This window comes from Camelus dromedarius, chromosome 11 (genome assembly GCF_036321535.1).
Source record: "Camelus dromedarius isolate mCamDro1 chromosome 11, mCamDro1.pat, whole genome shotgun sequence".
Lineage (NCBI taxonomy): Eukaryota > Metazoa > Chordata > Mammalia > Artiodactyla > Camelidae > Camelus > Camelus dromedarius.
This window is the reverse complement of record NC_087446.1, coordinates 41,717,582-41,731,870: the sequence shown is the minus strand read 5'-3', so window position 1 is coordinate 41,731,870 and position 14,289 is coordinate 41,717,582. Positions and strand designations below refer to the sequence as shown.

At 37.6% G+C, this 14,289-nt stretch overlaps 1 protein-coding gene across 3 annotated transcripts; it reads right to left on the bottom strand.

The window, feature by feature from the left end:
- Positions 1-571: 571 nt before the first annotated feature.
- Positions 572-13,627, bottom strand: IL26 (interleukin 26). Of its 3 annotated transcripts, none has more exons than XM_010994198.3 (6): positions 13,423-13,593; positions 13,281-13,337; positions 12,954-13,110; positions 8,320-8,417; positions 1,042-1,107; positions 572-962 (listed from the first exon to the last, which is right to left on the bottom strand). In XM_010994198.3, the coding sequence occupies exons 1-6, from the start codon at positions 13,591-13,593 to the stop codon at positions 876-878; spliced, it is 636 nt and encodes a 211-aa protein (XP_010992500.1). In that variant the 3' UTR covers positions 572-875.
- Between the last annotated feature and the right edge of the window lie 662 nt (positions 13,628-14,289).

Genomic DNA, 14,289 nt, shown 5'->3' with positions numbered 1-14,289 from the left:
TGTCTGAAACCACCCAGGCCTAGTATGCTGAAACAGGGTCCATTAGGTACAAAACATCAGTCAGGCCATATTACTCCTTCAGCTGAAGTGATAGCTGTGTGAGTAAGGTTTTTAGATGTCATGGAAAGTTTCCTGTGGTGGAATCTGAGCTGCATTCAGACTTTTATTTCGCCTCTACCAACTTTCTTCATTGTGTGACACGCAGAAAGAGCATAATCCAGCTTCAGCATCATTTCAACTTAGTTACTTATAGTCTGGGTAGCTTGAGGTTATCTGTCAAAGGCATTCCTAGTCAGCCATTCCAAGCAGTTGGTTTATATGTGTGTCCTATTTGATCTGATCTGGTTATTTCCTTGTATTCAATGAAATTCTAGCATGCTATCCTAGAAAGAACATCCAGGAGAAAGAAACAGAGTTTACTTCATTAAAATCAAAATCTGTTAGGGGTTAAGTTCACACTGGGCATAATTAATAACCATCAAGCCCTCAAGTAGACAATAATCATACACATCGTGTCTATGTAAATCTCAATAACATTATATTATTATCCCAGAAATCTATCATTTTCTATCCACAAATATTATGTGATTTAATTCTGGTTGTACACCTTTAGGTTAAATTTATGCAATGCACTTGGGAATGACAAAATATGTTCAGGATGAAAGCATTCTTTGAAAATACAGAGACTGTGCTTATTAGTGACAATTTACTTATCTCTAAAATTGTATTATGTTAAATTAATCTGTTCTGAATCATCTAACTTGCTGTCAGTACCATGTACACATTTTTTTTAAGTACACTGCTATAAATTGATTTCTGGCAGTTCTCATTGTATTTCAAAATAATAATCAAATCAATCCACTTGGCTTCTTGCATTACTTAATGCTTTCCAGGAATTGTTTAATCCAGGAAAGAAGAATATCCAGCTCACTGATGGCTTTGTAGATTCCTTTGTTTCCAATCTGCTGACAAAGTAGAATTATTAGATATGAAATACTTCAGAAAACAAAGTATTCAAAAATAAGAAATTGGAATACTTACCTCATAAAATGTTCTTTTCAACCTGGTAATGGATTTCATCTCTCTAGCTGATGAAACACAGGAAATCTAAGAAATCATCAGTAAATACAAATAACATTGTTGAGGAAGTAATAATAAAACTCTTCCGTCCACTCATCCAACATGTATTGAGCAGGTATAATGTGCTAGGCAGATATGCCCTGGCAAATAAATAGTTTCATGGGGAAGGCAGATGATAAATAAGAAAACAAATAAAAAATTAAAATTTCCAAATTATAATTAAAGCTGTATCTGTAATGCACAAGACTCTATGATAGGGATTCACAGAAATGACCTCCTTTCAATTGGGTGGCCAAGGAGGGTTCTTGTGAGGAATGGTATTTAAACTAAGATCTGAAAAAGGAGAAGGAGCCAGCTGTATGAGGAAGTGAAGAAGGAAAAGAGAGGTTTAGGGAAGATGCCCAGGAGAGAATAACTCAGGTAGAGCAAAAGGTATGCAAAGGTCCTGAGGCAGGAAACAGCACTTCCAGGAACTGAAAGAAAGCAAGCATGGCTGGAGCAACAGAACGAGAGGGATGTGGAAAGCATGAGAAATGTATGAATGACAAAAAAAATTACTTTTTGAAAAATCACCCTGGCTGGTATGTACCTGCACAGTACAATATTCAGGTGTCAATTGCCAGAAGAAATCACCAGGAAATTAATATTCATTTCTAAATTAGGAAGAGAAGCAAACTAATGACTGGGGAAGACAACTCGTAGCCTGGCCGGGAAACTGCCAGTCTCTTTTGAGAAGGTGAATTTTCAAAACCCTATCTGAGCACAGGAATCGCTTAGGAGTCAAGTCGGAGGAAGTTCTATGTCATCCTCTATTCTCCCATAAATTCCTACACTAATTAGAGAAAAGAGAAGGGAAGAAAAAGGTGAAAATGTCTAATTTATCTACTTAGTTTTTACTTATAAAAGCTTGGTACTGGAATAAACCAAAGAAACTGTACGGTTCAATTCTTCTCAATTTGCATAAAAGGAAACCAAGGCCCAAGGGGTTAAGTGAATTGCCCAGGGTGTCCCGGGTCGTTCTGTCCTGGTGATGAAATAGTGTCAGCACATCATTAAAGACAATATGTAATTAAAACTTGAGAAATGAAAGCGACTAAATGACAACACCTATTCAAACAAATAGAACATTGCAAATACCAACCAACAGGTCCCTTTAGTCCAGAACACAGAGAGAAGAGGGGCGAGGGGGAGGGGCAACATTCAGGCTCCCTCTCTTATCAAGAGAAAATAACTGAAATGCTTTGACAGTTATCTCCTGAATGCTGTTTCCGGGGCTTAAAGGTGGGGGTGTTGTCATGACTCTGCCCAAATGGGGACTCCACCTTCATGTCAGACCCTGTGTGGGAAAAGATTTTTCTTGTGCAAGGGCTTTCGTGATGAAGCACCGAGGAGCTGCAGGCACAGCACGTTCGGGTGAAGGTGCGGTCTGCAGGGTTCTCATACACAAGGGCTGGACCTCCCCATGATAAGAGCCCTGAATTCAGGGGACATTTCACCCCAGACCAGAGCCTGTGAGGCCAAAACAATGCACGACAGATCCTGCACAATGGTAGCCAATGTCGGAGCATACGGCCAGAAAGAATTCTCTCCTTCATTAAACACACATTCATGAAGTGCCTCCTATATGTCTGTCAGGTGGCGTGCTAGGCACTAAAGACATCATAATGAGCAAAACAGAATTAGTAAATAAAATTGTGGTGGAGAGGAAAATCAGCAAAATACAAGATCAATACTAGAAGATAAAAATTCAGCAGGTCCAGGAGTTTCCTCTTTACTCCAATTCCCCTTCATATGAAGAGAGAAATACTGAGAAGATTGTTAGGTACAAATAATAATAGTCAATATATATCATGTTAATATTACGCATGAGACACTAATCTGTTACTAACCCATTCAGTCCTCACAACAACCTTATGAGGTAGGTACCATTATTGTCTTCATTTTACAGATTAGGAAACTGAAGCACAGAAGTTAATATTCTATGTTCACACAGTAAATGGAAAAGCTGAGATCTGAACCCAAGTAGTCGGACTCCAGAGTCCATTTTTAAAATCAGTAAATTACATTGAAGGAAAAAACCTAGCATAACGTGGAAAAGATATTCCAGTAGAGCCATTCTCTTGTTGAAAACCTTCAAAAGCCAATTCCAAAGAGACATTAGCTCAAAGATCTCTGCTCTATTTTCTACCCAGGGAAATTCGGAAATGGCTCTAAAAGACTAAGCTGATTGGCAGAGAGAGACGGAGAGAGAGATTTCAACCTGAAAATGGGCAATGTGGTAATAAACAAAACAAGAAATCCTCTGTGTGTGTGTGTGTGTGTGTGTGTGTGTGTGTGTTTTGTTTCCTTTGTTCACTTGCTTTTCAGATTGGAACTGCAAAAGCAAATTCTAGAAATACCAAGTCTAGTTCCAGCCAAGAGAGTGGCTATGAAAAGAATTTAGAGAAGTCTGCTCATTAGTCTATAAATGGAGAGTTTGATTAGACGCTAAATCCTTCTAGTCTGAAATGATCTAATATAAAAGTACTTGAGCCAACTCTTGCAACTGGAAAAAGGAAGACTTCATAAAGAGAATCAACACTTGCTAATTACAATACACCCTATTGTAGTTCTTAGATGCAAAGATGAATCACAAAAAACAGAAGAAGCAAGTCATAGGGCACAATATCAGATGTGCACATGTGGAGATTTAAAGATTTAACACTGAACACAGGAGACCAAAGAAGCCAAGCCAATACTGGACTTTACATTAAAGCATTCCTGTTGACTAGGTCCCCTGCCCAGAGAACTTGAATCTGCAGGGCATCCCACAGCAGGGAGAGAAGTACAAGAAAGGCTGACTTCACCCCATCTGAGGCACACACTACCCTAAGAATAGCAAGGAGAGTAGAAAAAGAAAAAAACTAAGTTTGACCAAAAAAAAAGCCCAAAAACAAACAAAAAATCACTTTATAGTCCCACTGTTGCCACGGGAGCTATGCTGGTTTATAGGATGCTTTTTGGCACCTTGAGTTCCGTTTACTATCAATGACCTCTCGTAAAGATCTGATGTCCAAGGTTTTCATTTTCCTCACTGTTGTAAATATGTCCACAGACCCAACAGAACAGCTTGATTTTACTTCCATCATTCAGATTGCTTTGCTTGGAAGGAGGAATTTATAAAAAGATGATTTCCTTTACCTTATATTTCAGCGTATAGTTTGCATTTGCTGAAAGCAGAATGCACAACAAAAGGTCGGCAGTTTTATTACATGAAAAGCTGAATAATTTGACAAACTCAACCAAGGCAGATATGATCTAGACTAGAGGCAATTTATTAATAGGGCTGGAATAACAGGGACTGGTTCAAAAAAAAAAAAATCCCATGTGAGATAATCACAAAATAACAAACACAAGGCAAAAACCTAATCATTCATCATTAAGGTAATACATTTTTATTGCATACTTACTATGGGCTAGGCATACAATCATGTCTCTGCCCGCATAGCATTGATTTATTTAATTTATGAAGTACCCTACAGGGTGAAAATCACCTTGGGGCACAAGCAATGGCTCACAATCTACTGAGACAGACAGTGAAGTAAAATTACAATACTATGTGATAAATACTGTAAGTAAAAAAAAAAAAAAAAAAAAAAAAAAGCTGCTCTGGGGACAGAGCGGAGGCGATCCAACTGTGGGATCCCAGAAGGCTTCCAGAAGAAAAAAACAAGCGAGTTGCATCTTGAAGGGTGAGACAGATGGAGTAGAAGGAGCCGGGAGAAGAGATGAGTAGGCAGAGAAAGCACAATGTTCCAAGGCCAGAGAGAGCAGAGGTTATTTAAACACCCTTCTGGTCTCAGCTGAAATCCCCAGAATCAATTATCTATGGTCTGGCCCCCACCCTCCAGCTCTCAGTTCCCTCTGGTTTGCTCACACACAGCACCTATCCCAATCTGGGAGTCTCTGAAACTGGCTGAAAGCACTCTCAAGGAGCTCTGTACAGGAAGAGATATTATCTGACAATCTGTGTTGAATCCCCAGCATCTGGAATAGTATTCGGCAATACAGATACTCAGGAAACATTAGCTAAATGAATGAATCGATGGATAGAATGCAGGCATCAGCTTGTGGCTTTGGAGTTCACAAAGCCCACTGGTTTGATAATAGTTTGAGGTATATTCTAGGCATTAGTGAGTACTGTTTAAAACAAGTGGATGAAAAAACAGATACAATCCTTAAATTTGTGTCCCCGATATCCTCATGTGTTTGAAAAATCATACAAATTTGCAGTGTGTATTATAGCTAATGCAAAAATGGGTAATCCCTCTCCACTGATAATTCTGAGGAAATGCAATACGTAGATCAGTGAGTGGACAGCTACACATGGCTCAGTCCGTCATCCTGAATTCTCACAAATAATGACCGCAACTCCTTTCTACAAAAAGAGTATTATTATACTATAGCCTTTATGAACATATACAGTATTCTCACAACCACTGGGGAAGTGTAAAACCATACGTAAGATCTTAAACATTTTATTTACCTCAGCACACAACTTCAGACAGGGTTGTAACCATCTTTTCTTGTTTTGTTTGGGGTTTTTGGTTTTGGTTTTGGTTTTAATTGACCTTAATAGTTAAGATAGTTCCTACTCTGGCCATGGTCTTGGTTTCCTGAAAATTTCCTCCCCACAAATAGCAAATAATAGATAAGGAATCAGATTAAAGATTCAATTAATTTAATTTTCTTGTATGACAGCAGATGTAGAGTTTTCAGCAAATCTTATTAACTTTTTGCAGTTCTTCCTGTGAGGTCTTACAAATATTATCTGAGCTGCATTTAAAATAGCAGCTGAGAAAATTATATCAGAGTAGCCTGTTTTGAAACTTGATGTTTAAAAACTAAAGGTCAGTTTAGCAAAAGTATGGACACTAGGACATTAACATAAAACAAAGTTACTGAGGCCCTAAAAGTTTATAGGAAACTTGGAAGTAAAATTTGGAAGTTAGAGTTATTGAAACAAAGCATGACTCTATTTGTAACCAAGCAGGTTATCTGACAGAAAAGAATGACTAAGCTATTAGTCAGTGTTTTTCCTCAAAACCAAATTCATAATTAGACATTCAATTTTTAAAATAATTAAAGATACTCAATATCTGAGTAAATATATATCACAGGCATTTACAAAGCATTACCTTATTTCTATACGCTCAGTAACTAACAGAATCATCTGATATAGATAAGAATATAGAATCTCACCTACCTGCAATAATTTTAAACTCTCATGAAACATTTTTCTATGTTCCAATCATAGAAAAAAACTAGAAAGTTTCTAAATACCTTAAATATAAACAGGTACTAGGACTAGGGTAGCATAACTTTATTGCAGATTTTTTAAAATTCTCAGCATAATTATCATTCATCAGAAAGAGCCCATGAATGGACATTAACTAGGCTTATTGTGGTGATTATTCCTCAGATGATACAAATGTCGAATCATTGTGTTGTATACCTGAAACTAATATAATGTTATATGTCAATTATATCTCAACTTAAAAAAAGAATGAATCCATGCAATTTAGCACATGAAGTGATAGAGCTATGCCCCATAATTTTGACAGGAAAGTTATATATCATTAACCAAGGAATGAATTTGTTGGCAAAGAGATTCTATAATATAATAAGAAAATATATTTACCAAGATTAAAACCAGTGACTTATAAATGATCTCTTTATCTTTCATTTAAAGTACTCCTATAAATTATACACCATTATGCAAGTTAACATTAACGCTAGGCACTAAAAACTGTTTGATTGTTAAGAGAACCACACCTTTGGAAACTATTGGAAATGTAATTGGAAGAAAATCAGTGTTCTGTGTATGGGAAGCAATAAGGAAAGACCCTAACAATTTGGCAGAACTACTACATGCTAGGCATTTTGATATATGATCTTATTTAATTCTTCCAACCACCACAAAATGAGATTATTGATATTGCTGAAGACAGTTTTAGGACTTTGTACTTAATGAAAGAATAAAACAGGGTTGATCTCACTTCCTACTTCTGTTTTTATCAGTTCAATCAATTGCAATTTTAAAAATATTCAGAATTACATGGATAAATAATTGGCAATGCTTCATAACTTGATAAGCTATTTATAACTGATGATACAAATTACTTACTAAACACACTACAAGAAATGGAGACACAAATATTCTATTTGCCAAGACTTATCAGATTTTAAAATTAATTACACACAATGAATATAAAGAAATGGAGTTCTCTAATTGCCAATTACAATTCAGCCTCTCAAAATGTTAATTAAAGTAGATGATGAAATCTTGAAAACTAACGTAATTATTTTTCAGCTTCAACTTTGATCACTAGCAATTAAGCAAATTATTTTATGAATTCAACTAAGCAACTATTAAGTTCCCTTTCAAGTCTGAGAGTATTTGAGTTCTATAAGAATCTTAAAAATGTCTTCTTCCCAGATACCATTTAGGTAAATACCATGGATGACAAAGATTAAAAATAAAGGTATTTATGTTACCCATAATGTGTTTTCTCTAAACAATTATACCACCTGAATTACCCAAATCAGACTAATTAAAATATATAATATTTTAGTAAGTGCTGCAAAATTCCTAGAATGTTCTCAGAAACAATAAGATGATATTCAAATATAGTAGTACTGGGATTCCAGACCTTGGGATCCATCATGAAAATTATCGTGGTGCTATATCTTAAGAGTGGCTCAAGAAGATGCCAGTCTCAGTGGACTTATAAAGAAACCCCAAAGACAAGTAGATTCTAGAAATCGGAAAGACTTCTCAAAAATGAAAAATAATCCAAGTTCATGAATTAATAATGAAACTAAGAAAAAATAACAACTCATTGATCATCTTGGGAGAATGTTAGAATATTAACCTTATGTTGAAAACTGGTAAATAAAGAAAAAGAAGTACATATTTATTCTGCATTTCTTGTATGATAAATCCCTCAGGACAGCCAAATAGTTAGTAAGGGGTAGGTTCTCTTTATAGAATTACCCTCACTTATAAATAAATAAGGTATAATAGAATTTTAAAAGCATCATTTTGCAATGTCTCATGAATTAATAGATCTAGACAAGAGAGCCAAAGGGCTGTAGGAAACAGAGACTCACTCTCAAAGCACACAAAATCTCACATGCGCCAAATCCCTGAACAGAGGCAGTCATTTGAAAGGAGACTGATAGGACCCACGTGCTGACCTTGGAGAGTCTCGCAGAGAAGCAGGAGGCAACTGGGACACCCTTACGGCCATAGATGCTGGTGGCAGCCATTTGGGGGCGTTTGTTCCACCACAAGCCTATTTTATAATAAAAAGTAGAATATCTCATATAATTTACTGACTACTGTGCTTAAAGTGAAAAACAGAATGGCTGTCTGGGTAAGGATGGTTGTAAGTGTATCGTGTTCACCCTCATGATCGCTGTGGCTTCTGCTGCTGCCCCGCATCACAGGAGAGGCTCACAGCGTGGTATCAGTAGCCCAGGAAAAAAAATCAAACTTCAAAATTTGAAGAACGATTTCTCAGTAGAATACATATAGCTTTCATACCACTGTAAAGCAAAAAAGAAAGAAAGAAAGAAAAGAAAGAAAAGAAAGAAAGAAAAGAAAGAAAGAAAGAAAGAAAGAAAGAAAGAAAGAAAGAAAGAAAGAAAGAAAGAAAGAAAGAAAGAAAGAAAGAAAGAAAGAAAGAAAGAAAGAAAGAAAGAAAGAAAGAAAGAAAGAAAGAAAGAAAGAAAGAAAGAAAGAAAGAAAGAAAGAAAGAAAGAAATCATACCATTGTAAGTTAGGGATCATCTGTAATACCATGTACGTTAAGTTCTAGGAAAGGCAAACAAATCTACAGTGACAGAGAGCTGACTGGTGGTACCCTGGAGACAGAGGGTCAGGGCAGGAAAGGAGGGGATTACCAAGCCACACAAAGAAACTTTTGGGGGTGATGGAAAAGCTCACTATTTTGGTGGTGGTTTCGTAAGTGTATACATATGTCAAAACTACCAAATTACAGACTGGAAATACATTCAGTCATGTTAATTATATCTCAGTAAATCTATTCATAAATATATCCTAAATATGAAAAATACAGAGCACATATGTGGAGAACACACATACTGCTCTTATGATTGCAGTTATGCATGGGACTCCTTCAACTTTTAGCAGGTCTAAAGCACTTTATTAACTTTCTCCAGGCTCTCTCCTTCTGTGCTAATAGTGAATGACACCACCACCTCACCAGCTCCCCAGGTAGAAACCATAGGCTCCTCCCAATCCATTCCCTTCCTCAGACTCTCCTCGCCCTTCCTGATGGCACTAATGTGCACTCTTTAGTCCAGGCACATTATTGCAATGCTCTTTTCATTGTTTCATTGCCTGAGTCTCACCCCCAACCTCCACCCCCTCCATTCATTAAAGAGGTCTTTCTAAAAAAGAGTATTTAATCATGTCATGCCTTTCAGTAGCTTTCCACTTTCTTGAGTATACAATTCAAATTCCTTAGCCAGTTTTATCATGCCTTTCTTAACCTGGCCCCTATCAGCATCTCCTGGCCAAGGTCTAAATGATCAGTCTCCTCTCACTGTCCCCAAGCCACGTTCATACTCATGCATTCATACACTCATATACATACATTCACACTCAGTTACTTGCAATTTCCTGAATATCGTATGTTGTTTTACACCATCAAGATTTTATTCAAGTTCCTCCCCTTGCCATTCCTGCCCTTTACTTCCTGGGAAATTAAACTAAATCATCACGTCTTTTAATAACACTCTTTTGAGTCTCTCCCCACATACACCCCAAGTCCCTGAGCAGGTACAATTTACTTTTTCCTTTGTGCTTCCACAATGACTTTGTCAGACAGAAAACTCAGCTTGAGCACATACCACATTCATGGCTCACTAAACTTCTTTGTTCACATCTCTCTCTCCCAAAGAGTATAAATTCTGGAGAGCAGGGACCAAATCATACTGGCCTTTCTTACCCTAGCACCTAACACAGGACCTGGAAAATACAGAATTAAGCCCAACTACTGTAAGCCAATTTGCAAAAAGTCGATTTTCAAAATCTACTTGTTTCTTTTAGCCATTTAGTTTCAATTGATTGGGTTTTCATTTTGTCGTTACAACACCATTTTTTTGTCTGTTTCAGTTCCCTTCTTACTCGTGAGAAAAATATATTCACAAGAAAATAATCATTGACCACAATCATGAACCATTCTGTACCACTGAGCACTTACACCCTACACGTGAGTGCCCAGTTTAAGAAAGTGTCCTGTTCACTGTAACATGCTCACACAAGGCTATACCCTTTTTCCACTTTGCACAAAGTTACCCTATAACCTAAGCATGGCCCTGGCATTAATAATATATTAATGAAAAATTATTGAATAATTATGGCAGAGGCTAATTGTTGGCAAGGATGTATTTCCTCTTCTTCCTAGCCGTAAGCTAGACTACATTTCCCAGGATCCCTTGCAGTTATTGTGGCCAAGCTAACAAAGGTCGGCTTAGGGTGGGAGAATATAAGACAGGAAGCCTGGAGTTCGTTGAGCTCCGTGCGGTTGACCGGGTGCCATGTTTGTATTTGGCCATAAGGGGGAGCCAGCCACTTTGAAAAGCCTCCACAACCAACTTGCGAAGCACCACACTGCTCCCATCCTGCTGTGGCCCACGTCCCTGAAAGAAGCATCTCTTGACAGATTAAGGTCCCTTTAGCAAATAAACTTCTCCTCAGAACAAATCAAGGAAAACCAGAGTTCTCAGTTAGCTCTCTGTTATCTAAATTTTTCATCTAGAACATTGCTTGGTTTGGGTTATAACTGTTAATGTGTTCTCCAGCTGTTTGAGCTGAAGAAACCAAATCAATGGTAAAAACAGACGTGGCTTTTGGGGGTTCCAGGTGTCCAGATACACTGTCTTGTCTCAGACAAGGATTTCTAGTGCCCCACCATCATAAGCGAACTTCATTTAGAATAACATTACATTAAATCAGGCAGCTAGTGCAAGGGACAGTGCCTACACCGAGGAACCAAGGATGCCAGCAAAAAGAGAAACAGAAGGTGCTTTAAAAAAAAAAAAAAAAGGCGGGGGGCTCTTAAGAGGATCCTCGTCTCCAAATAAGGAAACAAGAACAGCTCACTGTTCATCTGGATGACTCCTCTCCAGCCTAGAATGACTGCTGTGGGTCTCATTATTTACCCCGATATCGAGTTCTTCAGTGGACTAGTCTCCTCTTCAAGTCTGGTGAAAACTCTCACTGGGGGTGATAATGACCTAGTCAGTTGGTAGTGAAGTGACATATAAAATTATATAATCGTTCAATTTAAATTTAAAAGACTATACTATTCACTGCCTTAATAAGATGATTTTATAAGTTAAGTATAGAATAAACCAAAGATTAGTGATGACCTTTACATTATTTCAGGCAAAGGAACTGGCCCAGAGCATTCTCTTTGTGTTCTGCAAAGAGGTACCAGCTTGAAATCTTTAGCCTTGTTGTTATTTTAATTGAATTTGAGAGTTTATGGAAAACTTAGCAACCCAAGTCCCAAACAAGGTTGTGACTTAAATGCAAACTAACCAAAGAGAACATAAACTTGCTGAATTTTTTTTAACCTAACTGACCAGCTCATCCTCATAAAAATGCCTTTGCACTACAGGCTGGAATTTGCATACCAAGCACTTTTGTGAGCCACAAGAAAAAGATGTCCTAAATTAAAAAATAAAAATCCACTTCCAACTCTCCAGCATTTAAGTCTCCATGACCCTGATGCCCAAGGGTAGAAAGCTCACTTCCTTCTGGCCACCCAAGGGCCGTAATAATCAATACTATTCCACTTTGCGCCACCTGCAGGTACAACTGCAGGAGGCTGGAGAAAGCATTCCGCGGAGCCCAAACTATGTCACAGAAAAGATTCAGCACTCTCCCTAAGGCAAGCCAACTAACACGGCACAGATCCCGGCTTGGGTGTTTTGCTTTGATTTGTCTCTCTGCACTTGATGTTTTCATAGAAATGTGGTCACTTTTACCTTCCTAATTAATTCCCCATTGTTTAAGGTGACAGCCACCATACTCCAGCATCAAATAATTTAGGTACTAAAGACACATTTTTGTAAGTTTTGACTGAGACTTTGCCTTATAAGGGGTACAACTCTAAAAATTTATGTAAGTAAGTAAGAAAAAGTAAATCTAAATGCTCTTATCAATACAGGAAAGAAAGAGAGCAGAAGGGAGAGAAAGAAAGAGAACAGAAAGGAAGAAAGAAAAGCAAGAAAAGAGAGAGAGAGGGAGAGAGGGGTGAAAGAGAGGAAGAAAGAAAGAAAGAAGGAAAGAAAGAAAAGAAAAGAAGGAGAAGGAAGGGAAGAAAAGGGAAGGAAGGAAGGAAGAAAAGAAGGAAGGAAGGAAGGAAGAAAGAAAGAAGGAAGGAAGGAAGGAAGGAAGGAAGGAAAAGATCTTAGATATTTTCTAGGATCTAGAAAAACAATAATATCCTGAAACGGTGCTTGGCACATAGTTGGTGCTTAAGAAATATTTGTTGAATGAATGAATGACTTTTAGGAATCACATAAAGAGAGAATAATTTGGAAAACTAAATATTAACTTGAGGAGCATTCCATGTAATTTTAGCTCTCTTCAATATGTTTTATGTGCCATTCCTTAAGAAATAATACACAGTGGCCTTACAAGTTATGCAGGGTTATTTGATGCCATTACCTTGGTAATGGACTCTCCATTCGAACTTTAAGCCAGCAACTCAAAAGCCCCTTTACTCACCCTCTGGGGCGAAGACAACTTCCTACATACTGTTTTCTAGATAGAATTCTGGGATCAAACTCACCGTATTTGCTGTGCATACTTACACAGCGGCTCAATTTCTGCCTAAGGCTGTGAAAATCTTCCACAAAGTCTATTTCCTTGCAAACTTGTAACTGGAGTTGACCAAAAACATCTTCCATGAAGAAAGACAGAAGCTGTTCTTGGAATCTGCAGTTTTTCTATAAATAAGATATAATAAATTGCATAAGGTAAACCATGAGTAGCTTTTGTAAAATGACACTGAATCATCCCCCTGATTCTTACTTCATGACCATCTGGAAAAGTTAAAATGCAAGGAAAAAAGCATCCAACATAGAAATGTGAAGAAGAAAAAGACCCTCTGGCTTACCATAAATAGCTTTTTTGTTTTCTTTTTTAATAATCGTATATTTTTTATGCGGTCTTCCTACAGTAAAACAAAGAGAAATGAGTTTTATCCAGAATTTCAAATATACCTTAGGTCATCATTGTAAGCAAAGCCTAGTACTTACTGGAATTGTTGCTTTGAGCCATGTTGCCTTGACATAGAGGATATCAACAGCTTGGGACAGTGTTCCTCTTGGGTAACAGCTTTGGGCGAAGGAAGATTGCTGGAGCTTGGCAATGGCAAGAGACAGAGTGACAAACAGCAACCCAGACCTCATAATGCAGTTCACCCGCATTTCCCTCCACCCTACTCTGGGCTCGTGTCACTCACGGCAGCCAGAGAGTTACTCGTGTTGGTTAGATGAGAGGATAACCTACTTACTTTAGCCCTCAAGGTCGCCTCTCCAATGAGATGCTGTGAAAGATAACTTACAGTTTATAGAGAGGAAGATGACTTCGGTTGTGCTATTTTTTTCGAGCTTGCTTCATAATCAAAAAATGTTGACCACACCATCTGTGACGTTAAGTAAAAGCTCAAATTTACTGGTAAAGTTGGGGCCCTGTTTCAAAAAAAAAAAAAATTAGAACTTCAGTGGCATATTACAACAGATTTCATTATTTTAAAAGTCATGCAATGCCAATAAAAGAGCCTGATCTCCAGGAGGCCATGGGTTTTTTTTTTTTTAATTCCCATATGAAAAAAAATCTCCTTTACTAGCCAGTATCTCAGAAAAATTTAACCAAAGGATAGAATGAGCAGCCCTGGGAAACATGCTCACACCTCATACGGGTTTGACATTTATCCTTGGCCAGATCTGTCACCTGGCTCCCCGTCTTCCCTCAGATGCCATATTTCTGCCACCCGGCATCAGTACCCAAGAGATAAGCTTTCCAATTGTTCTCAAGAATTTTTCTAGCCCAGAAATTGTAATCCCTCTGACATATTCAAGATTTTTTGAAACTGGACCCAGGATTAAGACTATAATTTAATA

Excerpts from the sequence above, each read along its gene's own strand:
- IL26 (XM_010994198.3), bottom strand. The coding sequence starts at position 13,593 with ATGCGGGTGAACTGCATTATGAGGTCTGGGTTGCTGTTTGTCACTCTG. Across the intron at positions 13,111-13,280 it reads AAACAAAAAAGCTATTTATG|AAAAACTGCAGATTCCAAGA; the intron begins GTAAGCCAGAGG and ends TCTTATTTATAG. Across the intron at positions 1,108-8,319 it reads TCTCTGCGAGACTCTCCAAG|ATTTCCTGTGTTTCATCAGC; the intron begins GTCAGCACGTGG and ends ATGATTTCTTAG.